This window comes from Poecilia reticulata, chromosome 17 (genome assembly GCF_904066995.2).
Source record: "Poecilia reticulata chromosome 17, P_reticulata-male-v2, whole genome shotgun sequence".
NCBI classification, from domain to species: Eukaryota; Metazoa; Chordata; class Actinopteri; order Cyprinodontiformes; family Poeciliidae; genus Poecilia; species Poecilia reticulata.
The window spans coordinates 8,890,005-8,917,995 of NC_088846.1; the positions used below are offsets into that span (position 1 = coordinate 8,890,005).

At 39.0% G+C, this 27,991-nt stretch overlaps 1 protein-coding gene and 1 long non-coding RNA gene across 2 annotated transcripts; one reads left to right on the forward strand and one right to left on the reverse strand.

Moving 5' to 3' along the window:
- Nucleotides 1-7,920: 7,920 nt before the first annotated feature.
- Nucleotides 7,921-13,629, forward strand: LOC103478897 (gamma-interferon-inducible lysosomal thiol reductase-like). The gene is made up of 7 exons (XM_008432994.3): nt 7,921-8,191; nt 10,376-10,564; nt 10,648-10,722; nt 12,314-12,400; nt 12,482-12,634; nt 13,249-13,317; nt 13,408-13,629. Exons 1-7 carry the CDS (start codon nt 8,057-8,059, stop codon nt 13,474-13,476), a joined length of 777 nt encoding a protein of 258 aa, XP_008431216.1. The 5' UTR covers nt 7,921-8,056; the 3' UTR covers nt 13,477-13,629.
- LOC145547991 (uncharacterized) lies at nt 7,935-10,427 on the reverse strand. Its single transcript, XR_014084259.1, has 2 exons — nt 10,337-10,427; nt 7,935-8,243 (listed from the first exon to the last, which is right to left on the reverse strand). It is a non-coding gene; the product is annotated as an uncharacterized LOC145547991 (long non-coding RNA).
- Nucleotides 13,630-27,991: the final 14,362 nt, after the last annotated feature.

The window sequence follows — 27,991 nt, forward strand, 5'->3', positions numbered from 1 at the left end:
AAAAAAATCATTTCACAAGTTTCACATTCCCCCAACCGAGTGATAAACGATTCACTCAGCGCTCATCAGGCAATCATGACCCGTCAACTTTGAAATAGCTGCACTCAAGTTGAAAAAAAAAAAAGAAAAGAAGAAGCTTTAAAACAAGCTCATAAACTCATCTCCACATTTTACTCTGCAGCGTTTCAAACTTTGTGCAGGTAAATGATTAATAAAGGTATCCATTTATATGCAGCTCGTTTCGCTCCCGATTTTGGAAGAAAACCCCCGCTAAAAAAAACAATAGAAGAAACATTAGCAGTGTGATGGATCATTTGTTGCTGATGTTTTAGTGATCCTGGATCAGTCAGCGAGCTCCATTCTCTGCCCGAGTTTATTTCAAACCAACAGCACCGCTGTGCCTCATCAGTACGTCACCGATCGATCAAAGGCTCCAAATCATATTACGGTACTGTTTCAATAACCAGCGAGCAACAAAACACACCAAGAAAAAAAATCCCCATCTCTTTTCCTATCTACAAAAATGAACTTTCTTTCTTATTTCAGGGTTTCAAATGAAGACAGAGGGAAGAGTGGAGTCCAAGTGTGGGAGAAAAACCGATGCATTTTTGCCATTGTAAAAAAAAAAAAAAAAGGGACGACAGTATCAAGTTCTGAAGCTCACTTTTCAAAATTCTTCAAAGAATATCTTTCTCAAGGATTGGCTTCCTACCATCCCATTATTTCTGCACCTTCTAAGCATGTTTTCACAGAAAATGATTTATTTCTTTTTTTAGGAGAGGATCCGTGGTAATTACTTGAATCCTTGGAACTCACATAAAGCGTCCAGAAATATAACAGTTTTTGCAAGGATATGTATTCGCTGGTTTGTGTGTAACATGTATATTTAATTCAAGTCATAACTGGCCAAGTGCTGCATTAATTAAAAAATAACAGGGAAAATATATCCAGACTCAGGCAGTTCAAGTGTCCTTAAATATGGATGAGAGCAGCTACTTGTTAAAGATGAATTCTCCTTAGAAACTATGTTGTTTTATTGGAGTAGTCATAAGGCGCGTTATGATAGAGCTAAATGATGCTTATTTTAAAACCCGACAGTGCCTTCTAATATTGCCAAAAGTGTTTTCTTGACAGCATTCACATACATAAACATGAATAACATTAAATCCCATGGCTTAAATTCGTTGTCACCACATCATTTGTGGCTACAAAAGCGTCAACTCTACTGTAAATACTCTCCATCAGGCTTATGAATGAGTTCATGGGAGTTTTAGTCTGTTTTTCCTCATGTTCATTTCTGAGGTCAGACACTGATGTTTGCCAAGACGACCAGTCAAGTTTATTTCTATAGAACGTTTCAGCCGCAACTCAGTTTGAAGTGCATTACGTTGTGCAGTCATGAGTTATGACACAAGCAATGAAAATTACGTTTTGTCTAATGACGTCAAAATCATCACACAAATACGTCAAATGTTGATCAATGTTTCGCTTATTACTAATCAAAGTGCAACTCTAACTCAGCAACTCTGTACCATTTCAAACTTTCACCAAACTTTATATACACTTCACAACGTAGTCAGGCAAGTGTTGTTCCCCTGGCAACTGACAAACCTAGACTAGTCCATTGAGTTGCTAAAGTGTGAAGCATAATTTGATACTCCATAGGTAGGAAGCTCAGCAAAATCATCGAGTAATATTGTTATAGATATTATTGCGAGAAATGGTAATACTGTTGTTTTGAGACCATATTCAACTAACATAATAATAATAAATGCCTATTAATGAAAGTATACACACTCAAAAAAACCAACTCATTTCTAGACAACATTTAAACACTGGAACGAGAAAACATTTCAAATATCCAAAACAAATAAAAACAACAAAAACAATATTTAAAATGGATTATGGAGTCTCAGCAACCAAAACGGCATTTCAAAATATAATAGCCATTTAGCTTAAACAGGGAAAACGGGCAAAAGTGGCAGGTAGCACAAACTAACTGCTTCGTACTGGATGCCAAACGTTTGCAGCGTTTCTGAAAATCCCGGCTTTTCGACGATTTAGCGAAGCTCTCTACACACCGTTCCTGAGCCAGTCTGTTAAAATTTGGGAGGTCTGTACCTATCGATGCAGTTGGTGACGTCTATGCCTACCATCCACTGAGTCCACTGGGAAATTTTATAAGCACATCCACTTTGTGGCACAGTCGCTGTCAGAAATTTCAGAAAAGGAAAAAAAAAAAAAGACATGTCACATCTGCACAGAAAAGATGTTTAATTTTTGAAGCAGACTGCAAGGACCGGACAGTCGTGCGAGGCACACCATGATGATTAAATGAAAATCTATATTTAATTCCCCCAGCAGAGCTGTCTTGGTGTCGGATTTTATACATTTGTGGCCATGATGACTGGAACACTGGGATTTAATGATTTGGAGCGATATTTCTGGCAATATAATGTACCAACAACTCTTATAACGATGTATGAGGAGCCTTAAAATAACTTCACGTTTCATTGCAGTTGCATCATTTCACACTGAACAAAAAAAAAAAAAAATCTGGGAAAAATCCAACTGTAGTGTAGTTTGAGTTCACATAGTCATCTGGGAGAACATCTGGTAATAGAAGTGCATTTTTGTCAACATTTTTCAGTTGATTAGATTCTGTAAATTTATAATTAAGTGGTGTCTACACTGATCTATTTTTTCTCTCTCGTTTCAGTGTAATAGCACAAAAATGAGAATTTCTTTTTCTCCCCATTTTCCATCCCACTTAGTGATCAGGATGGTAAGAGAGACACACACACACACACACACACACACACAAATCCAAATCTCACAGTTAAGAGAACTGCAGGAAAGACTCCAGTACCGTCTCTATCCCAGCTGGCTGATTGGCAAAAGTACAAAACAAAAATAATAATTTTCTGCTGTAACATTTAAAGTTTGCTAAACTGTACTGAACTGCATGTGGAATCCTGTGTTTTCCTCAAATGAGATTAGGATTGAGTTTATCCTCAGAACCTCGTTCTGCAGATAATGGCCATGTCACTCCTTAACCTAATGCTTTTACAAAACCTGTGGGATGTGCTGAGAAAAAGAGATAACAACAGAGAAGAGATTAAACATTGCAGGATAGTAGTTCTCAAGGAATAGACTTGGGCACCACTGTTCTAAATAGATTGTGCAAAGACGAAGAATGAAATGTAGCTTTCTTTAAATGCTCTAAACTGCTAAAATGCTGTGGGAAAAAGACTGGAATGACAAGAGCTGTCCTATTGACAAAAGTGAGATTGTACAAAGTATTGAACGCAGGGCTGCCAAGAACCGTGTCAGCACAAATTTAGTTAAAAACTCATTCTAAACATGTTTCCCCTCACCCCCACTCAATAGTCAAATAAATGCATTTTCTTCTAATTGTTTATGTGAGATTAATCTGCTGAAATCACACGCTCCATTTTACTTTTTTTTTTAACGCATCTTTATCAGTGGGACTAATAAATGCAAACAGCACTAAATAAGTAAACATTTATTACTGTAGCAAGTGTTAAAATGCTCAAAAGCAGGAAAAGGCTTTATCTTTCGCAGATCAAAAAGGCTTGTGGTGAATTGTGGGTGGTGGTATGGGATTAGCAATGAAGTGTTTAGGATTATACGCATTTATCCCCCTCTTAAATCTTAAATGCGCTTATGTTTGACAGTATTAGCTAAATAAATGAGATATTCATGTTTTTTTTTTGCCTGGAAAGTAAAGCGGATACAGGCTTGGAGGATGGTGGAGAAAACTCATGTACTGTAGATTCTTTTGGTTATTTCTTATAAAATGTGCAACGCAGCGGAGAATCTTAAAACTCATGTGCCACTGGCCTGTCTTGATGACAGATGGACCATTGTTTTTGACGGCGCTGAAGTTATAGTCTTGAAAATCTGCATGTCATGCTGGAAAACTTTACACCAAAGTTGCTACTAAAAACACTTGAGACCTCAGAAGTAAATGCAGCAGGAGTTTAGATTCTCTAGAAATCTATATTTTCTGCTCTTGGTAGCAGATAAATGTAATAAAAACACTTTTGATTGTGGGCACAAATGTAAAGAAAGGAAATATGTAAAACATCAAATCCTAGTATTTTGGTCTAGTTTCTCGTGAAAATCTGTTAGTACCCTTAGTACCCAACTGAAAAGTTGCTGAAAAACAACTTTTCAGCAAAAAAAAAGGGAGCTTGTTTTAAGCCAAAAAATGTCTTAATAATTTTTAAATATGACATTGACAAATAAAAGTACCAGTTCCATTGGCAGATTTTTTAACACGCAACAAGACATCTTTTTCCCTATAAGTGAAATAATCTGCCAGTGGAATTAGTATTATTTTTTTAAATCAACATTATGGGATTATTAACTTAAACCAAGCTGCTATATTTTGCTAAAACTTTTGTAATTTAGTTTTGACTTAAAGTATACCAAGATATTTGAAGTAGAAAAATACTTAGCAAGGTTTTTTTTGTTTTTGTGGTGTAGTAAGTATGTGACTTGTTTATGATGCACTCTGTTTACATACCGTGTATGTTTTCGTTGGGGGAAATTTAAAATGTACAAAATTCGCAGACCTCGTTTCTTCTTCTTTTATGGCGACTGGCAGGTAGCGTTCAGATGTGCATTACCGCCATCTACTGGAATGGTTGTTTCTTTCTCCTTTGTGCTTATTATCCAGACTATCGCGGACAATCCACAATCCAGAAAGCTCCTCCGCAGCTCTGATTGGCTAAGCAATGTAACGTGATCCTCTGCAGCAAGTGATGGCAAAGCGGGGGGCGTCATCACGACTTTACACAAACTGTCTTTACCTCGGTGGCAGAGGCTCCGTCGAACCCCTGGGGTTCGATCGAACCCAGGTTAAGAACCACTGCATTAGAGGAACGGCAGGTAAACCCAGTGTTAGACCCAGTGTGAAAACTGCTATCATTAGAAAAGTCAAATATGGACTGAATTATTCTACAAGGATTTAAAATGTTGAAAGCACAACAAATAAAGATTTGGGAAACCTTTAGTGAGTCTTGCTTCATTTTGAGATGGCTGTACAAACAATCTGAAACGCACATCAAACTTTCAGATTCCAATTTGAACATATTTTGAAAACTATATAGAATTGTTATTTCTTTTTACAGTACACTACTTTGTCTTGGTCTAACGTAGAGGTTCTCAACGTGGGCGGTACCGCCCCCCCAGGGACGTTCAGAGGACGGCAGGGGGCGCTGGCGGACATTTTTACAAAAGGGGGTCGCTGGGATGCCTTTGGGGGGCGTTTGGTCAAAGGTAAACTTTACACCTTAAATGCACAACAATGCCAGTTTAGACTTTGAGCAACTTGGTAAAACTGTATTGTGTAACATTAAACCATGCTTGGCTGCAACTGTATCGATGGCAGCTCTTCTTCTATTCAGTGTTTGTTAGCTTCTGTTAGCTTCTTGGCGCAGCTCCGTTCTCCTGCTACTGGTAGCTAAAATCACGATACCCTCACTGTGTATCCCTCTGAAAAATGAACCCATTTAAATAAAAAAAATCAAGAAATCCCTCCATGGGTGATACCACGACAGAGAGCGTTCATCTTATAGCGTTAACACGGTGCTGTAAGTGGTCCGGTATGAAACGGGGGTGATAGAACAACACAGCACTTTTAAATTTCAGTAATCAGAATGCAGAAATTGTTTCCGTTGTTTTAAAAGGTTTATGTCAGTCTGACTTTTCCCCATTGATACGCTTCCTGAACGCCCTGCACCTTAGGGGCTTAAAAAAAAAAGACTTTCACATTGCGCAAAACTCTGAAACAGGAGAATCAGGACATAAAACGGAGCGACGAACTAGATCTGAATTATGGCATAAAAACAGAGAATCCGACGCTGAACAGTGAAAAATCAACACATGATGTGAAAAACATCACGACAATTAGGCGGCGCAGCAGGTGATGAGTGGAGATTACTGATGGTCAATAAATGATCAAATAAATCTAGCAACAGGAAAGAACCAGGGACAGATGCCCTGGTAAGCCACGGAGGCTCTGTGGGTAGAGCAGTTGTCTTGTGATCAGAAGGTCGATGGTTCAATTCCAGCTCCCTCCACATGTCAATGTGACCCTCGGGCACCCAACCCCGCAGCTGATCTGTGCATTAAATAAATGTGTGAATGTGACTCTAGTGTAAAGTGCTTTCAGTGGTCAAAATGACTGGAAAAGTGCTATGGGGTGAGGCGCTGTTGGTGTTCCCGCTAAATCCTGAATATACCCAATTTGGGTTGTCTTGGAGTTTTTATCGCAGCCTGTGGGGTTTTCCATGACTGGGAACGAGAATACGACCTGCTGAATGTGACAGGTAGCCAATCAAAAAGCGCGGTGACGTCAGAACAGAGGGGAATCCCAAACAGCTGACATATCGCGCAACTGAGAGTCCGGTGGATATCGGAGATGATATGTGGAAATGTTTATTAAATCTAAAAGGTCATTATTATGTTTATTCAGTTAAAAATGTTAACTATGAAAAAACATACTCACCTCCAATTCATAGTGCAGCAAATAGAGCGGCTGCTCCCGTCGTCTTTAATCCACCGCCTTTTCTTTTTGTTACATCTGTTATCTCTTAAAATGACTCCACAAACTATCACTATTGTTTCTACGTCGTCATCCGTGTTTGGTTATTCTAAATTCCCGCTATGTTGGGGGTTTTACTGGATTATCCTCTGGAATCGGGATGCTCGTGACTGGAATCGGTTCGTGTTGCTCCTGCCTTGGACACACGAACCGATCGAACCTGTTGGACTTTTATCAGCTCTGTGGTCACAGAGGTTTGGAGAATCAATTCTTAAATCTTTCCGTCTAAACCAGACTTAAGACTCACAAGGCCTCTCGACCTCTGCCCAAACGCTCTGACTCTGGTCGCTATGGTAACGTTTATATATCCCTTCAAAATAAGATACAGATGTGCCACAAAAACAAACATTTTACTTTCAGAAAAATTTTAAGTCACGATACTGACTAACGGGAGCCCTGAGCTTGTTTCTCTGCAACGAGACGGTTCCATCTGGGAGTGATGGGAGACAATAACACTTGAAGTGTTGCTTATATCCACAGCCTGCTTGGTCTCTCTGTGGCGAAGCAGCTTGAAGCTTCATTGCCTCATTAGCAGTCGGTCACCGCATGTTACGCAGAGCGGCTTGTAACGTGGGACTCACCTGCCGGTCCGGGATAAATCCATTCTCCTGTCTCTTCTCTGGGCCTTTTCCTCTTCGCAAAGAAACTTTCCAAAGAGATCTGATCTGAGATCCAAAGACTCATTTTGCTGCTTGTGGCCTCAGTGTTGGCGTGCAAGTGAAGGATTTTCAAAATAAAAGATCCTCCAGACTCAAATAATACACAAAACGTAAATATTTCACTATTTCTTGCCTGGCCTGGTACCAATTGGTCCACGGACAGTACCGGTCCACGGACCGGGGTTTGGGGACCACTGCTCTATGGTTTGTGAAGAGATTTTTCTTTAAGTTTTATGATTGCTCTTGACCATGATCTGTTAAAATGAGCAAGTAAGCTGAGATACAAGCATGAGACAGTGACTTGTATGCTGCACTCACAACTTAAAACTTAACCCATCCAGTGTGATAAGTAGTCAGAATTCAGCTGACTCGTACAAGTTTTACAATCTGATTCAAAACATTAGTTAATCATTCATTTGCATTCAGTGAAAACAGCCGAGTCATTAAAACCGCATGGAACTGAGGAAGTGTAAGCACACAAGACCACCAAGCTATTTATAGATATTATGGAAATGTGTCCTTTCTTCGGGAATTCTCACTTCTTCAGAACAGCAGCAGGGAGGTCAGGCTTGTTGATTCTCTGCTAGTTACAAATGACGCTGTAGTGATTGTGCTGCAACCAATCAAATAATCGGAAAGCCTTCACGAGGAAGTGCCAGAGCTGTATTTATAGAGGAAACGTTACCGGCCACTCGGTCGCAGGTTTGAGCTGTGGAAAAACAGTGCGAGTGGAGTTACGAAAAGACTTTGGCCATAACTGAAGATGAGGCTTGTGCTCCCGCTCCTGTTGGCAGTTTGGGTCAGCGCTCCGTCCGGCGGCTGCTCTCTCCCCACCTCGTCATGCCTCCAATCTCCAGCAAAGTGGTGCTCGTCTTTAGACTCCGCTGTTCAGTGTGGGGTGAGCTTTTTAGTTCTTCTCTAAAACTTGTTTTGCTTTTGGCTATATTCTGCTGCAAAGAACAAAAAGAAACACTTGTGACATTTTTGCCTTAGGGACAACTAACGCTAACCGGCATTTATCCTAAGTCGAAGAACAGTGGGAGACTCGGTAACAACACGAAACCATGACAACTGGTCAGCTTGGTGTCCGGTTCTTCCTAGCTTTTTATGACTGTAGACATCCGTGTTTCGCCCTTTGGTCTCTGCTATGGAACTCAAGAATATTAAGTGTTCATTATTTTATTCAGGTCATGAAGTCAAAGAGGAAGTTCTTAGTAAAATAACCTGAGGGGAGAAATATCTAACAAAAAAAAAACTAACAAAAAAAAAAACGAGGAAGTAAAAACAGGACAGTCTTACGCAGCCTTACAGCGTCACAGACAAACATCACAGTCAAGTTTTCTAAGTTTGAAAAGTTAAGAAATCCTCTAAAATTCTAAACAATAGAAACGTGGTTATGAAACTCAGAAATGCTGCCATTGTCAATTTATGAAACCGGTACTAAACAGGATGGAAATCCACACCTTGGTTCTGTTCTGCCACTAAAAACATTAGCATTCATATTTGGTTCCTGTTTGGTTTTTTTAATATGTTTACATATGTTTACAAATAATATGGCAATACCAGGTTGAAGAAGGGAAATGATATCAAACATAAACCATGACAGGGTGAGCCTTTTGCATTTTGGTAAACGTTTCTAGAAACTGGTGAGCACCTCACATCCAATACCAGCCAAAAGGTCTGACTGAATAAAACAACTTTAAGGACTATGTAAAAACAAACAAACAAAAAAACACACATGATTTTGTGATAATCACATGATACCGCAAATAAACCAGGTGTTTTCTGGCAATTACAATAAAGGATCAAATGGATACCACATCTTTAAAAGTGACTAAGCATTTCCTGTGAGTTATTTTGAGCCAGCTGAGGATGAGGACACTGTTTAAACTCTGTAGAGGTTCAATTCAGCTCATGTTTTTTGTTGATCTGATGTAATATTTTAATCCTAAATCTCATGTTTTCAATAACTGTAAGAGCAAAATCATCATAATCAACAGAAATAAGGGCTTTCAAACATTGATTGTATGTAATTAATTTATATAGTGTGTTTCACTTGATGAAGTTCCTGAATTAAAAGGACTTTTCAATAATAATATAATCTAAAGATCTATGCACTCACCTACTTGTTTCTTTCAGCTTATTACCACTAGCTTTTTACAAATTTAGTAGCCCCAAATAAACTATTTCATGCTCATGTACATACTTATAGTATATTTTCCTTGCTAATTAAGCATTTTCTTTTATTAATAATGAAGGTAATTACTCACAACGTTTAAACTGGGTGTGAAATTTAATTTCGCCCCGTTTGAGCCAGTCGACTCTTACAAAATCTGAGTGATAACGACCCCTGATCGAACCAAAATAACACAGTGAAATTGGTATTATTAGTTGTGGTGTAGGGCTGCACTGATACTGTTAAATGTTGGTCTAGTGATATCAGGTCTAATAAACTACCTTCAAAACTTCAACTTCTCTTCTGTAATTCAGATTCTCTCTGTGACCGCTGGCAGTGTCAAATGGGGTCACCTGACACAGGTGATCCCACACCTGACACACCTGCTGGTGTGTCTGTAGAATGAGGAAGTAAGCTGAGATACAAGCATGTGACAGTGACTTGTATGCTGCACTCACAACTTAAAACTTAACCTATCCAGTGTGATAAGTAGTCAGAATTCAGCTGACTCGTACAAGTTTTTCAATTTGATTCAAAAGATTAGTTAATCATTAATTAACCTGCTGGTTTGTCAGGTGTGGGATCATCCACATCTACTGGAAGGATGGGTAAAGTTAAGACAATTGTTCCAGGCACCAAGCCCTGAGGAACGCCCTGATTAACTGTGCTGCAAGTGAAAGATTAATCATTGACGTTTCCTGAATCTCTACAACATATTCAAATCTGTGGAAAATATTACTAGGAATTAATAATCAAAGTCTACATAGTTCTCAAATTAAACTGCAGCTGTAATGTGTAGCCTTTAAACCTTGATGCCCAGAGCAGCAAACCTTGATGCCCAGAGCAGCAAAGGCAGAGGAGTCTCACCCAGATTGAGACTCCTCTGCCTTGGCCGTCTCGCTGCAGGTTTTGAAGCAGTGCCTGGAGTCTGACTTCAGGAGGAGCCATCAGACCGAAGAGCCAGTCCAGGTCGGGCTGTACTATGAGAGCCTGTGTCCTGGCTGCAGGGGGTTCCTCACTAAGATGCTCTTCCCCACCTACCTGCTGCTCAACGACATCATGTCTGTTACTCTGGTACCCTATGGAAATGCACAGGTAAGCAGCTGCTTAATAGAAATATTTCATATATGTAAAACTTGGATGTTTTGTGAAGGATTTTAATTGTCTCACCCTGGCAGGAGATGCCCGTCGCTCAGAAGTATACCTATGAGTGCCAGCATGGGAAGCAGGAGTGTCTGGGGAACATGATAGAGGTAATCACAGAGCCATGGAATCTGCTGTAGACAGACATACTTTAGGGTTATGGTGTGAATACTGTGTGTTTTATTCATTTGATTATTTAATATGTAAAGGCCGAGGCTCTGAATGGGGTAAAGGGTATCAGATTCACCACGCTCCCGCACTGTCAGGATATTTTCAATGAGAAGTCAAACAAATTTAATTTTCTTTGGCTGTGTGGAGCTTAGAGTAACGCAGCGCAGCCCCTCCTGCACATGTTGCTGTGTGTTGCTGTTTAGCTGGCTGAAAGAAATCATGTAAACTTTCCCTCACTTACATGATAGCACTACTAATTAACTCAGCTCATTTTACTCCCAGATCAACTAAACGGTTGAATATTGAATCAAAAATATATTTCCTCTAAATGAGGCTCCAATCAGGCTGGTTATATAATATTATACATTCATAACCCTGGCAGGTTTGTTTTAAAGTAATCTTTTAATTTCACCAGCATGTTTCTATATAGTAAAGTGTTGGAGTGACTTGCATTTCACAGAAAACCTGTGCAGGAAGCAAACGATTAGGGTAATGTCAAGGAGTCCTTCTATCCTGGAAACATTCAGAGCTCATCACCAAAGATAAATTGTCAATATACCAGTTCAAATACAGCAAAGGTCTGACCATATGGAGAGCTGTGTCATTCAAAATTAAATACATAAATGTATTTATGTTTTTAATGTCATTACCATACCATAGCATAACCATACCAGACCATACCAACTTTATTTATAAAGCACTTTAAAACAACCATAGCCGATACAAAGTGCTGTACATTAAAACACAACATAACAAAAAATTTAAATAAAATTAAAAAAAAACTCTTACAGTTTAAAAACAAACAAACATACAATTTAAAACTAGATCCTGCTGGAGTTGAAAGCCAAATAAAATAGATGGGTTTTAAGACGAGCTTTAAAAGTGGACAGTGAAGGGGCCTCTCTGACCTGCAAAGGCAAGTCATTCCATAACTTAGGGCCCATGACAGAGAAAGCCCTGTCCCCTCTGAGCTTCCTTCTGGATCTCGGTACCTACAAGAGCAGCTGATCTGCTGACCTGAGAGACAGATAGGGTACGTAGGGATGAAGAAGCTCAGAGAGGTAAGCCGGGGCAAGATTATGCAGTGATTTAAAAACAAACATAAAAAAAAAAAAAAAGACTAATAAATACTCAACTATGACTAATAAATACTCAACTACATAAATAAAGCTATAGTTAACTAAATAGGCGCCCTATAAAAAATTATTTTATTCAAAATTATTCATCAGGATGAATAATTCTGGTCTTCATGTACTTTGGAACATCTGGTACGTTGATTATTCATCAGTCAGTTTTGTCCCAATGTTGTTGGAAAAAAAACCCCAAACAGCTCAGAGATTTATGAATAAACATTTTGGGAATCACAGGAAAGTGTTATGTTCACCGTTTTAGGTTGTTTCTAAAACCATTATTGGAAAATATTTTAGGAATACAATTAAGGCTTAAAGGTGAACATTGTTACTAATGCTGTTTCTATTACTCAGCAGAATTGTGCTTCACCAAATGAATTAGTTCCTCTACTTTCCCTAGACCTGTATAATGAACATGACTGATATGGCTTTCCCAATCATCTTCTGCATGGAGTTCTCTGCTGATGTCATCGGCTCAGCTGAAAGTGTAAGCAGGTTTTTTTGAGTGAATGCTTCTCTAGCTCGGCTGTTTTTGTTCTCGTCAATAAATTTCATTTCTTGTTTGTAGTGTCTGAAAGTCTACGCCCCTGATTTGAGCATGGACAAAGTAATGAGCTGTGTTAATGGAGACATGGGAATGCAGTTGATGCACCAGAATGCCTTACAGACCAAGGCATTGAACCCTCCCCACCAGTATGTGCCCTGGATTACCATCAATGGGGTAAGCCTTTCAAAAGTCCAGGATTTTATGGATAACCAAAGAAAGTCCATCAGTTCTGAAGCCAGCAGTTTGATGCAACTCATAAAACTTTACCAGACAGACAGTGTCTCTGCCTCAAGGCAGCTGAAAGGAAGAGCCACTTATTTGTTGCAAAATAGTTCAAGTCCAGTCAGATTGGATGGAAATAATCTCTGGACAGCAATTTTCAAGTCTTTCCACAGTCTTTCTATTGGATTTAGGTCTGGACTTTGACTAGGCCATTCGAACACACAAGTTTTTGTTTTCATCCTGCAAAGTGCTGCAGCATTTTCTGCTGTTCTGGTTTAGCCAAGTAGGATGGACAACCGCTCCAAGATGGTGGCCGTATTTCCTGCGCCCCAGCAGCCAGTGCCTGGTTGCTCTTCATTGTGTCTATTCATCTAACAGCTGCAGGACACAGGTCTTCCAGGCCTGCTGCAGGGCTGGGTCTGTGGATGCTTAAGAGCTAACCTCTTGCTCTCCACTGGGTTATTGTGGAAAGCTTCTATTTCTTAGTTCTGACTGACCTAGTGCATTCGTCTATTTTAAAGCCAGACCCTAGAGTTTATTTAAAATGATATTTATTTTTTTAATAGGTGCATACAGACGACCTACAGGAAAAGGCCATGTCCTCTCTGTTCACACTGGTCTGCTCCACGTATAAGGTACAGTTAATGTCTCTGATCTGACTCTTCATCTTCTCTTTTCTTACAGTGAATTAACATGTTTTGTTTTTGTTTCTCGGTTACTTTCAGGGAACAAAACCTGCTGCCTGTGGAGGGAGCCAGAAACTACACTACAAAAGTTACTGCCACAATGAATGAAGAAGCAGCTCAACGCTGCAGCCTCTAAACTGAACACTCAGAAATATTGGTTTTCTTTGTATCTTTTTAATTTTGTCTCTAAAAAAGATGGAAGATTCTGTTCACTTCATTTTTAAAACTTGCACAAATAAATAAAACCTTCTTTCCAAAATATCTGAAATCTGATCTGTTTTTGATGCTTTTTCACCTAACACATAAAACACCAAGAAAACAAACATTGCATTTTGAAATTTTGATGTGAGGAAATGGGGAAACACTTCAAGGAATATAAATTTTTTTGCAAATAAAGTAAATCTGTTATATGCCATTTTATTTTTATTTTTTTTATGTGAAAACTAAACACTCGACAAAGCAAGAGAGAGAGAAGCAGCAGCAGCAGCAGCAGCGTTGAAGCTTCAGGCAAAAGTAGCTTTAGACTTTAAACAGAAGGTGTTTCATCCAGATCCACTCAGAGTTCATCCAACAGTCTCTGCCGAAAGTTCACTCTTCGTACAGTTTCAAATCGTGATATAGTATTTAAACCTCTTCATTTGCAAAAATCAAAGTCATAAATTGTAAATATTCCAATATTCTGAACTCTTTTTTTTCTTGCCCCAGTGATGGAAACTTTAACAGGTGCTCACTTTGAAAGCTCTACTGACAGCTGTATTTTCTCGTCTTTCCCAACAGCAATAAAAAAATAAAAACCTATATGTTCCACCTTCTGCATCCTCAGAGGCCAGATGACAGCAAGTCAGCTCGGTTATAAAGCCCTACCATGTCTATAAGTCTGGAAGTATGAAACAGTCGTCTTGAGACTCGGGGAGTTGTTGTCCTTTAAGTCTTAAACTCAAGTCTTTCTGCGCCGAAACCTCTCACTGGAGTTTATTATGACCTCTTATGGCTGCTGCTCAAGAGGGATTTGGGACTAATAACTGAAAATATGGAAATGCTGTAATTTAAGCTCAGGCTTGGCGAAAAGCAAAATAAATACAAACGGCATATAAGGGAATAGTCCGATCTGCTTTATTAGTTTTGTAACTAATAAACTTCTGAAGAGGAAGGAGGGGGAAAAAAAAAAAATCAATAATTAAGTTCCCTAGTGTTTGCAGCTTGGATTGATATCATTCAGCATGAAGAAATATGTACAAAGTGAAAACATCAACGTGAGCAAAGAAACTTTTTCTACCAGGGGGGCCGAAATGTGGAAGGAGAGCAGATCGGTGGACGCGGATGAAAGAGAACTGCCACCGACTCCGAGGCTTCTGAGGTGAGACTTCAATAATAAAAAATAAAAGTCATAGAGAGCAAAAACGGGGCCGGTAAGCAAATTATTCAGCATGAAATCAAACAGAGTCCGCGCATACAGCAGCGCTAATAAAGAAGCACTTTGGCTTTAATGGGAAAGGAGTCAAAACAACACATTTAATAGTTGTTCTGTGAGTTGTGTCTACTAAAGCTGAACGCTGCATAATGCATCCGGTCTCATCAGCCTTTCTACATGGCAACCGAGATGTAGTCAGAAATCAATAAAGCAGGATGAAGGGACCAATTATAAACCCAGCAAAAAAAAAAAAAAAAAAAAGTTAATAATACAGTCTCCTTACCAAGCTGAACAGAGGACGGTAATAATAGCGTTCAGATTATTTCATGAAACATTCATAAGTCATTTCGGAGCAACACATAAAATGAAGTGTGCCTGACCACATTAGAGTCCCCAGATGTGATGGTGTTTGAGGTTATTATGCTTTTCAGCCACATGGAATCATTGATAGCATAATTAAGTGTTACTTTCAGTTGATATGAAAATGCAATAGATGCATCAAATGTGACTTAAAATAAATCTGACTTTGTAATGAAATGGCTTGAAATTAGGGCCTCTGTCTCTTTAAGATACTCCTGCTCTTTCTGATACTCCACCTCCAGGAGGTCATTAACCCATAAACAACTGTTTTTACCCGCCATTACAATAGAAAGTAGCTCAGCAGATGCGCAGTTCCACCAGGTGTTTGCTAGTTGCTGCTGGCTAGTCTGAAGGAGCTGAGTGGGAGCGTTGTGCGCCAGGAAACTGCAACTAAAAGGAGAAACCTTGATCCTTAAAGGTGACGTTCGGTCCCACCAAGTGTTTTGCACAGCTGAGTGGTTGCCATGGGAGATTAAAGGATTTCTCAATCTTGCATGAGAGAATAAAGGAAACACTTCAGGGATGTTTTTGAGGAAATAACATAATATAACTTAAATCTTAAAAAAGGCGTTTTTACGCACTACTCCCCCTTTAATAAAGTAAAAGATACTTTGGTATCTTTTTACTTTATTAAAGGGGAACTTGGTCGATAGAGACAAATGGATGGATAGAAATCACCTCCCAAAAGAATGTCAGCAAAGATCAACAAATGCAAACAAGGCAATACTCAAAATAAATAAATAAATAAATAAATAAATAAATAAATAAATAAATGATCTAAAAACTCAAGCGGCTGAGTTTAGCTAGGAGTTTTTATTTTGCCAACATGCAAATCGGAGGCAACAAACACAATGAGTTCCCCTGAAGGAGTTTAGTTTTAAGACTGACACAAGCATTTTTAAATGCATCAACTCCTCCGGACATTTTGACAAACACCATTTCACCATTTTCTCATCTATTGAAGACCTTTTGGAACAGTTTCTGCTGCTGCATATCATCTCACAGTTCTGCTCTTTGTAACAGAAATGAGTCATGGGGGACACACACACTCTGGAACATCTGCACATCAGTGTGTATAAAAGCACTTTTTTCTTTTTTTTTTAGCATGATGTAATAGGAACCTCTGCTCCAGGCTGACTTTTAGTGCAGGAGTTCACACTCAGGTCAAAACTCAGTTTTAATGCCACAGAGACGATGTGTAGTTATGCAGTTGTAGTGAAACGTTTCTGCACTTTTTATCAGCTACAATCCTGGGGATTACAACGTTACTTATATGGTTGAATGGTTGCATGCTTCAAATGTTGATTAGTCAATTAATATGTAGTTATTTTTACTGCAGTTTCTTTTTGGTTCGGCTTAAAAGAGGACATTTATAACAAATCAATTGACAACATTTATTTGCGTTTAGAATTTTTTAAAACTTTCCATGTCTGAGGTTTTAACAGAGCCCATAAAGACAAGCCTCTTTTTAATAAAAAAAATAACAACTAATGCATCATATTCCCAAAAAAACATGCAAACGGCACCAAAGCATCCAGAGTGCCAGATATTACAAAATTTATTTTTTTTGTTTTCTGCCCTTTTGTACTTTAAAGATGGTGGAAAAAAATTGTCTTCACTTGTATGATATTTTGGTTACATGTACTCTGTAAGATTTCAATAAAATCCCTAAAACTATTTCCTATTTTACTTACTATAATACCATGCGATTATATGTAGGGAAATAGGAGAATTGTCCAAATCATTTCTGGCTGCTCTCAAACTGCTGGTTTATGGAAATTAACCAGAGAAATGAGGTACAAAGACATAAGATGTTTTATTTTTGAGAATAATAATATAAAATGTATTTGTCATAAACTGAGTAAAGATTTTTTTTAAATTCCCAAATGATTTAGTAAAGAATCGAAGTAAAAAGTCAGGTTCGACTTAAATATATACAATTTACAATGTGTGTGTGCTTGTCTAATTCCTTAGTGATTGCAAAAGTGTTACGCTGTTTAGATTAGATGTGTAAAAGTATTTAACATCTTTTTATAGGGTTGCGGAAAAAGACACTTGAATAACAGATCATTTAATATAGAGCCAATACAAAGCAGATTCTAACTTCATTAGCAGCTGGCCACTGTACCGAAGTGCTATGTTTTCTTTAGAGTAACACTTTTAAGCAGTTAAACCCATAAACATTATTCATTTCCACTTCAATGACACAACTACATTTACATCATAAAATCCAAAAGAAATTGTTGGCGTTTTTTTTTTTTTTTTATTCCATCTGAAAGTAAAAAAATAAAACCCAGACATTTTTGTGGACGGGCAAACACCATGGCAGACTTAGTGAAGAGATGAAAACACAATAAGACCAGGCCCGGAAACGAAATAAAGAAAGCGAACAGACAATTGGCCAGGAGGAACCCAAGTCTGGCCAGGCTTTTATTTGCTGTAATGAGTCTACAGAAGAAAGACGGATGGTTGGAAGGAAGCTGACTAACCCGTTTTGCTGCTGGGCAGGTGAGTAATAACAGACCGCCTTGTTTGTTTGCTGTGTCTTGTTTCACTTCTTTGGTGTGTTGGAAGAGTGACCACTTCACCAGTTTTGGATAAAAAAAAACAAAAAAGAAAAGCCGAGTTATTACATTTGACTCTTTTTGTCGGAGTTTGATGAGTCGAAGGGGTTTTGATTGATGACTGCAAAAAAATTTGTTCATCATGCACCAGATGTTGTAGCATATCAAATTTTAAGTCTTTTTTTTTGTCTGTGAGGACTAGAAGTTTTACCCTGCTTAGTCTCCTAATGTTGTTGCTGGGAGGTGGTAGTTTGTTTTTTTTTCTTCCTTCTGTCAGCGTCAATATGAAATCTACAAGCACTGATATCCAACTGAGATTTGTTCTTACCACAGTGAGTGTAGGAGTAAGTGTTTGTTTGAAGCACAGATCTAAATCTTTATCCAGGTCACATTTCTATTTTTAAAGGTTAAACCAAAACTGAATTTTAAAAACATCAGTGCTTATTCATACTTCACACTAATGCCAGGTATCGAACTGCAGTCGTGACCAAGGCATTTATTAATCAACGCAGTTGTGGTGTCCATGATTAAAAATGTTGTTAGTGTACCGCTTGTGGCTGTGTTTGGTGCAGCCAGTTATTTGCAAAACTACACATTATTGCTCTAATAATTCACTTTTCCCCTACAGTCTGTTTACCCCCCTTCACCTTCCTTTCACACTGAAAGAGAGTGTGTTGCTGATGCTCCTGAACAACTTTCCACGAGTACGAGTTCAGCAGAGAGCAGCTGAAACACTAGTGATGAAGTTTTATAATGCTGAAAGCAAACCGGTAGGTGAACAGTTCTCTTGCAATTTCGCCTGTGCACGATTCACTGGAACCACTGGACACACATTTCGACCCGATTTACATCAAAACATGCTAAGGCTAATGTTAGCCTTAGCATTAGCTTAGCATCTCAGAATGCATATTATGTATATTTAAAAAAAAATAAACAAAATGATTTGCAGAGCATTTTAAGAAAGCAACTTTCCTTACCCACCAAAACATGAATGTAGCCTAGTATGTCCTGAAAGAACTGTGGTTAAAATAATAACATCTTTGTTAAAAAAAATACCAGACTTCAGCTTCCTGGACAATGTTGGTGTTTGATATAAACTGCATACAGTCACAACCCTGATGTAGACAGTGTTATACTGATTAAATGTTGTGTGAATAGTGCATTTTAAATATTGTGTCTAAATGTTTAAGAATATACGTGGCACACTTTTAAACAATTTGCTCTATCATCAGATTGGGACACAGAAAATGCATAGATTTACTTGATTTGTACTGGGGACAATAAAATATTGACCGAGCCATTTCTAATCCTGGCAGGAGGTGTGATTTGTTGTAGCTATAGGAGAAATGTTCTTGTTTGGTTACACTTTCCTCTCTCAAAATTAGTCTGCATGTCGCTCTTTAAAGGAATTACCCCTCGGGCAGCAGACAGACTATATCCACCTTCATAAAGTGTTGGAGGCTTTTATCATTTATTATGTGGGGTAGCCCCCATCTGGCCACCACTAAGCTACGACCCTGGACTGAACTGGAAACACTGACCAAAAGACAGACAAAGCAAGACAAACATTAACACCTCTTACTTATAAAAGAATTCAGTATTTCCATCATATATACTTTTTGTAAGAACTGGAGCACTTTTCTACTCTGGTTGATTAATATTTCATTTATCCACATGAAACAGAATTCTCTTCTACATCTCAAAGAATAACGATGCCCAAACATCCAAAACCTGGTGAAAGAAGAAGCAAAAGACTGCAAATGCTATATTATCGCGTTAATTTTTGAAGATGTTCCGTGTTTAGTTGCATTCCTCGCGTTTGATGGAGTTAATGCTGTTAGTCGTTCAAAGTACCCACCGACATTCAAATTCGAGGCAAACACTTGGGCAAAGTGCTGTGGCGCCGGAGCCCCCTGCTGTGATAATCTCCTGACATGAAGGTTTAATTCTTCCATCCAGCTTTTTACGCCGGAAGTTTTCTTTGAGATGTTCTGTGCCTTGCTAAAGTATTCATAACCCCTGAAATGTTCAGAACTTCACGTTACATACAGCCTAAAATGCCAAGGTAACTGTCGGGACTTCACGGGATAGACCAAAGCAAAATAATATCTGAAGTGGAACCAAAGTGATGTATGTTTTTCTTTTTTCCTCCAACTAAAAAGCTGAAGAATGTGTCTACGGTCACCCCCAGGTTTCACTGTTGGACTTCTGAGTTTTAGAAATGATCTGCACTCTTAGCAGCATCCATGTCTTCTTGCCTGTTTTACAGTAAAGCCGTATTTCTCAACTGACAGCTTTCCCGTCAACAGGTTTTGCCACCTGAGGTGCAGATCTGTGAAGCTGCCACACTAAGCTCCTCGGCTGCCAACCTGATTATTATTATTTTTATTTCATTTTGTCTCTGAAATGTTCTCAGCCCCACCACACCGTTTCCATAGCCCCAACCCTGCTTATAAACACCTCCACCGCTCTTTTCCCTCTGGTCTTCGTGATGCCGCTTGTTCTTTGAGAAAAGGCTTAAGTGATCTGAATATTTCTGCAGGGCACATGCATACATTTTTCCCCTTTTTGAAAATTCCACACGCTTCCACGGGCTTGGCGAGGCAAATCGAGAGAGCTTTAATTGACCTTAGGTGGGAATATGAATGATAGTTCGAAGCAGCAAGTTAGCTCCGTAATGAGCCGATGATCTGTGAAGGGTGTTCCCTCCGGCCATGCTCCAACGGACTCCAAACAGCACCGGAATAAATAAGCAAGGAGGAAGAGGAGGGTGGAGAGGGGGGAGGGGGGGTGAAAGTTGGGAAAGGTTCTGGTGGGTACCGTTATCCCCAGCAGGTGGCAGCAGACACAAACCAATGAACTGTTTCCGTCACATATGCTGTGTGCAGCCGGCAGGGGTTTGTCATGTCAGTGTGCTTGGACATGTGGTGGGCTTTTTAGCTCTAACAAGCTGTGCTGGATTCGTGACTCGGTGGGAGATTTGAGCCATCAGTAAGTGTCTGGATTTTATTTTTTTTTTTTTGCTCAGATTTTAAAGAGTAGGCGCTCATGCACAAGCATTCACACGGGCGTTTTCAGAGAGGGTTGAGTTCCTTTTTAGCAGGCTGACAAGCAGTTTCTTTAATCACACCCTGGTGTGATGCAGCGCTGCACTGGTGCACCCCAGAGAGGCCGGCTGCAGCTAAATGAGACGTTTGGACTGAACTGAGTGTTTCCAAGTGATGATGATGAAACTGAATTTTTTTTTTTTTTTTTTGCATTTGTTGAAATATTTCTCCTCGTTTCTGTCGAGGATCCATTGATCGTTTATCACGTTGGGAGATTTTCAGTCATCCGTATTTAAAATCTTTTACATATATAGCGGCATCTCAACCTTTTTCTACAATTCATGTTTTTTTTTCCCCAATTGGTTTTTCTCTGTCAAACACATCTTATATCTTAATTAAATTTGTCTAATGAGTCTTAGGAAATTCTCCTCAAAATATAACAAAACAAAATAACAAAAATATAACAAAACAAAAAAAAGAATTGATTTTACTTCCAGAATTATGCAGACCTTCTGCATTATTGGTTTAAGTTTGAGCATTTTCTCTAAATTAATCAAATATTTTCAGGTTTCTCTACACAGATCAACATTTTAAGGTCCAAACTTTAGATGTTTGTCTAAAATTTCTTGTTTTTCTTTCTTTCTTTTTTTTTTAATGCTCCAGCATGAAAATTTTAGGAAAGAATTCTGTCAATAATTGCATTTTGGCTTTTAAGGTGCCAGGTAGCAAACAATTTCATAATGGTCAATAATCTGATACCTGTTAGTGATGTAATCACTTTGGCCATTTTTAATGCAGTAAACTTTGTAATGCGATATCTTGCCAATAGCGTATTGATGTTTTCCAAAGGTTAAAGCCAAGAACATTTTTAATAATAACATAACGTTACATTAACATTCATTCGTAGCAGCAGCCGATAACATAAAGACACATGTAAAGGACTGCATGCGTTAGAAATAAAGATATTTTTGTGGAATTTTGATCATTTGCATTCATTAAAGACGAGTTTTATGCAACACTATTTCTCCTCATTTGTGGCTTACATTTATTTCCTATATGAATCATTTACATGATATCCAAAGGTTTCACATATAAAGGAAATGTATTCAGTTATTTGCTTTAAGCTGCACGCAGTTGGTGAATGCGTTTGTATTCAGGAAGAGAATAGTAATCATGAGACCAACATAATGTCAGCTCGCATCGACCAGTAATGCAACACCGTTTTTACTGTCAAAATGTATTGCTCAGCTGAAGCGCTCTATTACATTATTGGCTTCGTTTCATCCTGCATAGTTCAACTCGGAGACAAACTAAACGTTTTTGGTTCGATCAATCCAGACTTGACGTTTTGGTGGTGGCAGCTTCCTGCTCTCTGGATACTTTTCTCACGATTTTACTTTAGAGTGTTTTGACGGTTGATAAAATTGTGAGCATTACAAAGATTGGAGAACGTTTTGTTGTGTTTCATGGCAGAGCTGAAAATATATTGCAAGACGTGAAATGTTGATGAACACCATCAGATAAATAAATTATACAACTGAAGTAACATTTGTGGTTTTTTTGGGGAGTATTTTTTCTCTCTTTTTAAAGAAATATGTGACATAACTAAAAATATTTTATCATGCATTTACATCTGTACTTTTCATCACATCGCCCGGCCACCTCAGGACAAACGTTTAATGCGTAGCAGTGCATGAATGTCCCCAGATAGATGGGAACAACCTCAATTAATATAAAACGTAAAACTCCTCTGCCATGTTGGCTTACTGAGTCTTCACCTGTGCAAACAGAGCGTCTGCATAGTGTAGCATGAGATTAAGCAGCATTATTAGGAGATCACTGTCGCGTCATTGGAAAATTCCTTAACAGTGCATAACGAATAGCAAAAGGTGAAACGCTCTCGCAACTGAACTTCTCAAGAAATTCCCCCAAAATCCACGGCCCCCTGACTTTACTGGAGGTCAGGTAAAGAAAGTTGATGTTGGAATGTTGTTTACTTAGAGCAAGACGTCTTCATATATCATTAAATCTCAGTGACGTGACCTGTGAATGAGGGACATGTTTAACTAAACTACCATAGCAGCATGTTAGGATTCTTTGGTAAGTGATAAGAAGCACAGCTATGCTGTTTGATAAAAGAAAATACGAATGTGTTTTTAGTGCTGCAGACTTTGCTCCTGTTTTGGTGCCGCTTCACAGTTTAAGCGCCGTCTGATTCTCATTTTACCATCACCGCGTGTCGTTATCTACATCAGATTAATTTAGTTAGGATTGATTCCAGCTAAGTTGTTCATCGCGGCTTGATAAGATTTCTTCACAAAGACTGAATACTTTCATAAATTGTTTTTCTTCAATTTATTCTTAATAAAGGAGAAAATACCCTCTATTATTGTAAAGCATTATGAGTACGACTGATGAGAGAAGAATAATTGGATTTGTTCTAAGACTCGTGTTAACCAAAACAATATGCCGGTTTTTTTGTTTTTGTTTTGTTTTTTTTCTAGACAACTTCTTATGAGTGTTGTGTTCGTTTCAGCGAGCGGCTGTAAATTAAAATTCTATCAGCGATCCCCAAACACATTCAATATTTCCATCTGATAAATGCTGCAGGCAAAACAATCACAGAGGAGTAAATAACTCAATCATAAAGCTTAGAGCCAAAAAGGCTGATAACACAATATGTAAAACTGATTCAAACTGGATTCCATTGATTCGAACAAGCGTGAAGCAGCTGCAGGAGACGAGCTGAGGAATAGGCTGATCTTCAATCAGGAACAAAACCAAGTGCTCAAAACTTCTGCTGCTCAGATTCTCTTGAAATCGGACGAATTTGGTTCGATCATATTCCGTCAGATACGTGGAGTAACGTTCGCATCCCCAACTGAAAATACAATATTTATTTAAAACGTTACATAATGTAATGAGTTCGTCGACTACAGAGGGCCTCGCTGGAGACAGAAAACTAATGATTTGGCCTAAGGAAAAATGCCTTGAGTCAAATAACGGGTTCTGGAAGAAGCACAACCTGAAGCGCAGTATGCAAAATGTGCAACGTTTCACCGACCTGCGCGACTGAAACGTCAAAGTGCAAATTCAGTAAGAGAAAATGACAAAAGCAACCGGGATTTTTGTGTGAAACACCAACACAAAGTTGCACAGGACAGTTGATTAGTATGATAAAGATACATTTCAAACATTTTACACCCAAAAAATAATTAGAAAAAAAAAATCAGTTTTCTAAAAGATTACATCAGTGGGACTAGATTTGTGTTCATTTGTCAGATTCAAAGTAGTTTTTAAAAAATAACCTTGGAGCTGGTATTAAATTGGTATTTATTAAACTGGTATTTCAACTGATATTTATAGTAGACATTTCTGTATTAAAAATGGGTTTTATTGATCTGATGTACTCTTCAATTCTTAAATGTAACATTACCTTTGAGTGGAAAGTCCTAACAATAAACAGAAATAGCTAAAATGTCTGATTGTCATGTTGCAAAATGTATTTTGCGCTTGTGTTTTGAATGCAAGTACATATATACTTGTTTTTTTTTATTATTTTGTTTGAAATAAAGGTACACAGTAAATAAGGCTGCAAAACTGTGTGAGAGTTGAATAAAATATGCCGTCTAATAATATTCCAAGTTATTGAAAATGACTAATTCCAGTTATATTTCCCCATTTCAACATGAAACATGATAGTGGCTCCACCATGCGGCAGTGAGACTTTTCTCCTGCAGGAACTAAAGCATTGGGAATACTGTGTTATCCTCAAGTTAGACATAAATGTAACTTTTTGGCCAGCGTAAAAATGTCTGCGTGTATTGCAACATGGCTATGAATACATTTGCAGTGCACGATTCGTGGAAAGATATCTTCTTTTTTTTTCTTGGGCTGAGGAGCACTGAAAATTATTCCTCTACTACAAAAGAGAATATTTGGTGGTAACCCACTCATCACAAGTGAGTTGGTGCTTGGAAGCTGGCCAGTTCAGCGAACGCTGGTGCAACTCCGCCAAAAAAAGCAGAGCTCCATAATGTGTACAGGATAAAAACAGGCGTATCTGATCACAGCGAATCCCTATCAACATTTCACCAAAGGCGTTACAACCTCGCCGAGTTATTATTCCGCGCACTTCATTGAACAATTAACCAATCTGACACAAAGCACTAATGAACGTACTTGACTCTCCCTCGCTTCGGCTCTGTTTGCGTGTCAGTAATTGGTTATCATGTTCACTCTTTCTTTTTTCGGTCTCTAATGATCAGCCGTGTAAATAGAGTCTGTCACCTCCCGACGACTCACACGCATCCCGAGTCTTCAGCAGTCGCATGGAGACATTAGTGCAAGATACGATCGCCCAGCTCGGAGCTGTGAACCAGCCCAGCTCCCTGGAAACCGCTCCGAGCAGATAAACAAAAACCGAAGTCCAGACGCTATCTGCTGGCCTCACCGTTTCAGAAGTATTTTGCTGCTATTTGGATGTGAGGGGGTCGAGGGAAAAAAAAAAAAAAAAGGATGCACCTGAACTGCTGAGCAAATATTCCAAGGACATCTACCGCCTGGCGAGTGCTCGGATGTTGGGGTGCGTTTGAGGGTCTTCCTGTCCCCCAGGCCGAATCCCGGACCTGGTCAAATTGCCTGGTTTCCTTCAGGCAGGGGGGGAAAAAAAGAAAAAAAGAAATCTCCTTTTCAGCTTATTGCAGTCACAGAAAGGGGCTGCAGGGTGGATTATGATGCTCTTTGATAGATACTACCAATGAAGCTGTGAACTATGGATATCATTCACTGAATGAGCTTGAAAAGAAGCAAAACTCCGGCTTTTATTTTTAACAACATTATGCATGTTCTAATTGATCAGCAACATAATTGTTTCGTTTTCAAGCCGATCTCTCCGCACAGAAACCGAGTACTGTAGCATGTAAATGTGGATAAGAGCGCGAGCGTCAGGCTAAGTGCTTAACAGTGTCTTTGAATGATCAGTGGCTGGTATTAGGAAGAAGCTCTATGGAGGCATGATAAGGGATTATGTCGCCTCGAGTGGTACCATAGCAGAAAACATGACAAGAGGCAATCCTAATGAAGATTTCTGACCAGTAATGTCACGGTTTTAACCTCAACGGCTCCCAGCAGAGCGCAGTTTGTCAGCAACACAAGCTGCGTGCTCTAAATCAACGTGACTGTCACACACAGTCCAGTCAAGGTTTCAAACACTTACAGTTTCGAAATTGCTGAACTCTTCTTACCGTTTAATGCGCTTTTTAATAAGGCTACGTTTGCAAAAGACTGCTGCCTGGAGACTGCTGGTATTCTCGGATGTCGATTGGAGAAAAAGACAGCGCCGCCAAGACACCTTGAGTCAGGCGTAGTCGTCAAGCCAGGTAGCTATGGACCTTACCACAGGGGCCGCGTTTCATTGGCTAATGCCTGTTTTACGTCACAGCGCAGCTACCACGTGCGTGACCGTCTCACAAACAACACAAGCTACAGTAGCGAACACATGCTAATGTACGTTGTGGACTAGCAGATCGACAAAGTTTTTGCGTCAGGACTCGAAAAAGAATGGTTCTCCACCGTCAGTGGGGTATCTGCACAGGCGATGTCAGGTATCCTGATCGTGTTTGTGGAACTAAAATTCACAGATTTCAACCGTCGTAGGATCAATAAGAACAAAGGAGCGTCTGCTGGTGTAAGTATTATTGCTTTGCTTTCTTTGTGTTTAGTGAATGAAAAAAAGACAGTCAATAATAAACACATCCTTTATGAAAACCTTTTTGCCAAGTACAGCATAATGGCAGTGCCGATACAACTTCTACACCTTGAAGCCTGTCTGTTACAGTCTTACGTTAGCTGAACAGATCAATATGCAATGTGTACCGTATCTGACATACATTAAAGATTTTATTTTACCTGAAAAGGCTTTTTACTAAACTGTAATCGTGTTAGCCACTCTACTCGTGTTAGCCTCCGAGTACCGTGTATCAGGCCTACGCACATACGAACATTTGCAAACAGAAATTACCCTCAAAACCATGAATGCCCGAAAAACATCATATTGTCAACATTTGTATTATGTACCACTGAAGTATGATTGTACTTTGCTCTGCTGGAAAAAATTATTAAAAATCTAAGTTCAAAAAAAAAAAACCATAAATGCCCGACTTACCCAGCCCTGCAAGAACAATATGCATCAGTGATCTTGTCCACAGCTATATTTATGCTGAGGGTCTGAGGATCTGCTGTGTTCCTCATCGACCGGTAGCATTTAGCTGTAATGCACACAATCTTGGAGGTATCGCGTGGCTCAAGCACCTTGATGTCGTCCAAAAAAGATGACATGAACTTGTTGGTTCCCCTGGCCATTGTCGTGGCTGAAATATTTTGAAAATCCGGCAGAAATGCTACACTAATCAACTCAGAAATACTCTGTAGAGTCAGTAGAAATGAAATTACACATAGAAACTAAGCACCGCGAGGCTTTGTTTGTGAGACATGCAGTCACGTGAGACTTTCGAGGGACATGTCTGGGCGGAGCTTAGTAAGGTTCATTGACCCTTTGCCGTGATGGACATCCAAACAACCTATGTGTTCCGGTAAAGTTTGTCAAAAAAAACAAACTGTAACTTAATGTCGCTTTTATTTAGATGATTTCACTTCAAAAATGGCTATGGGATGCTGAGGCTGTAGAAGCAGACAAGGATGCAAACTTGTCATTTTATTGCAGACCTTTTAATGAGGAACGATATGGCGACGATGGATGAAAAACGTCAATTAGAAGAATTGAGAGTCGTCGGTGTAATCACGGTTTTGAAGCCAACACTTTTTACGAGGTAAGAAAATTACCTTGTACCATCTAAGTATGATTAGTAAGAAGCAAACACATATTACATTATGAAAAAGATATGTGTCTAACCTTTTGTAACCATGGTTAGAAACATGGTTACTAATGGTAACCATTACTATAGTAACCACTAGGTCACATGCTAGGTTAGCATATAGGTGATATGCAGCCTAAAAAAAACTGATGAGCATCTAGACTTTTGTACAATTTCAAGTCTGCTCTGGTGTCACGAGAAAAACACTTTATGAGATAAATATAAATCACGCAGCATGAATTCAGTCAAAGTCTGCAATTTGATCAGGACAGAGGAGGTGTGGGTCGAGTTCTAAGCTAGCAATTTCCAGCTTTTGTAAATACCGCCGTCTGTGAGCCCCAACGAGGTGCGTTACATTCACAGACA

Coding starts and splice junctions, on each gene's coding strand:
- LOC103478897 (XM_008432994.3), top strand. CDS start 8,057: ATGAGGCTTGTGCTCCCGCTCCTGTTGGCAGTTTGGGTCAGCGCTCCG. Junction 12,401..12,481: donor TCATCGGCTCAGCTGAAAGT/GTAAGCAGGTTT, acceptor TCTTGTTTGTAG/TGTCTGAAAGTCTACGCCCC. Junction 12,635..13,248: donor CCTGGATTACCATCAATGGG/GTAAGCCTTTCA, acceptor TTTTTTTAATAG/GTGCATACAGACGACCTACA.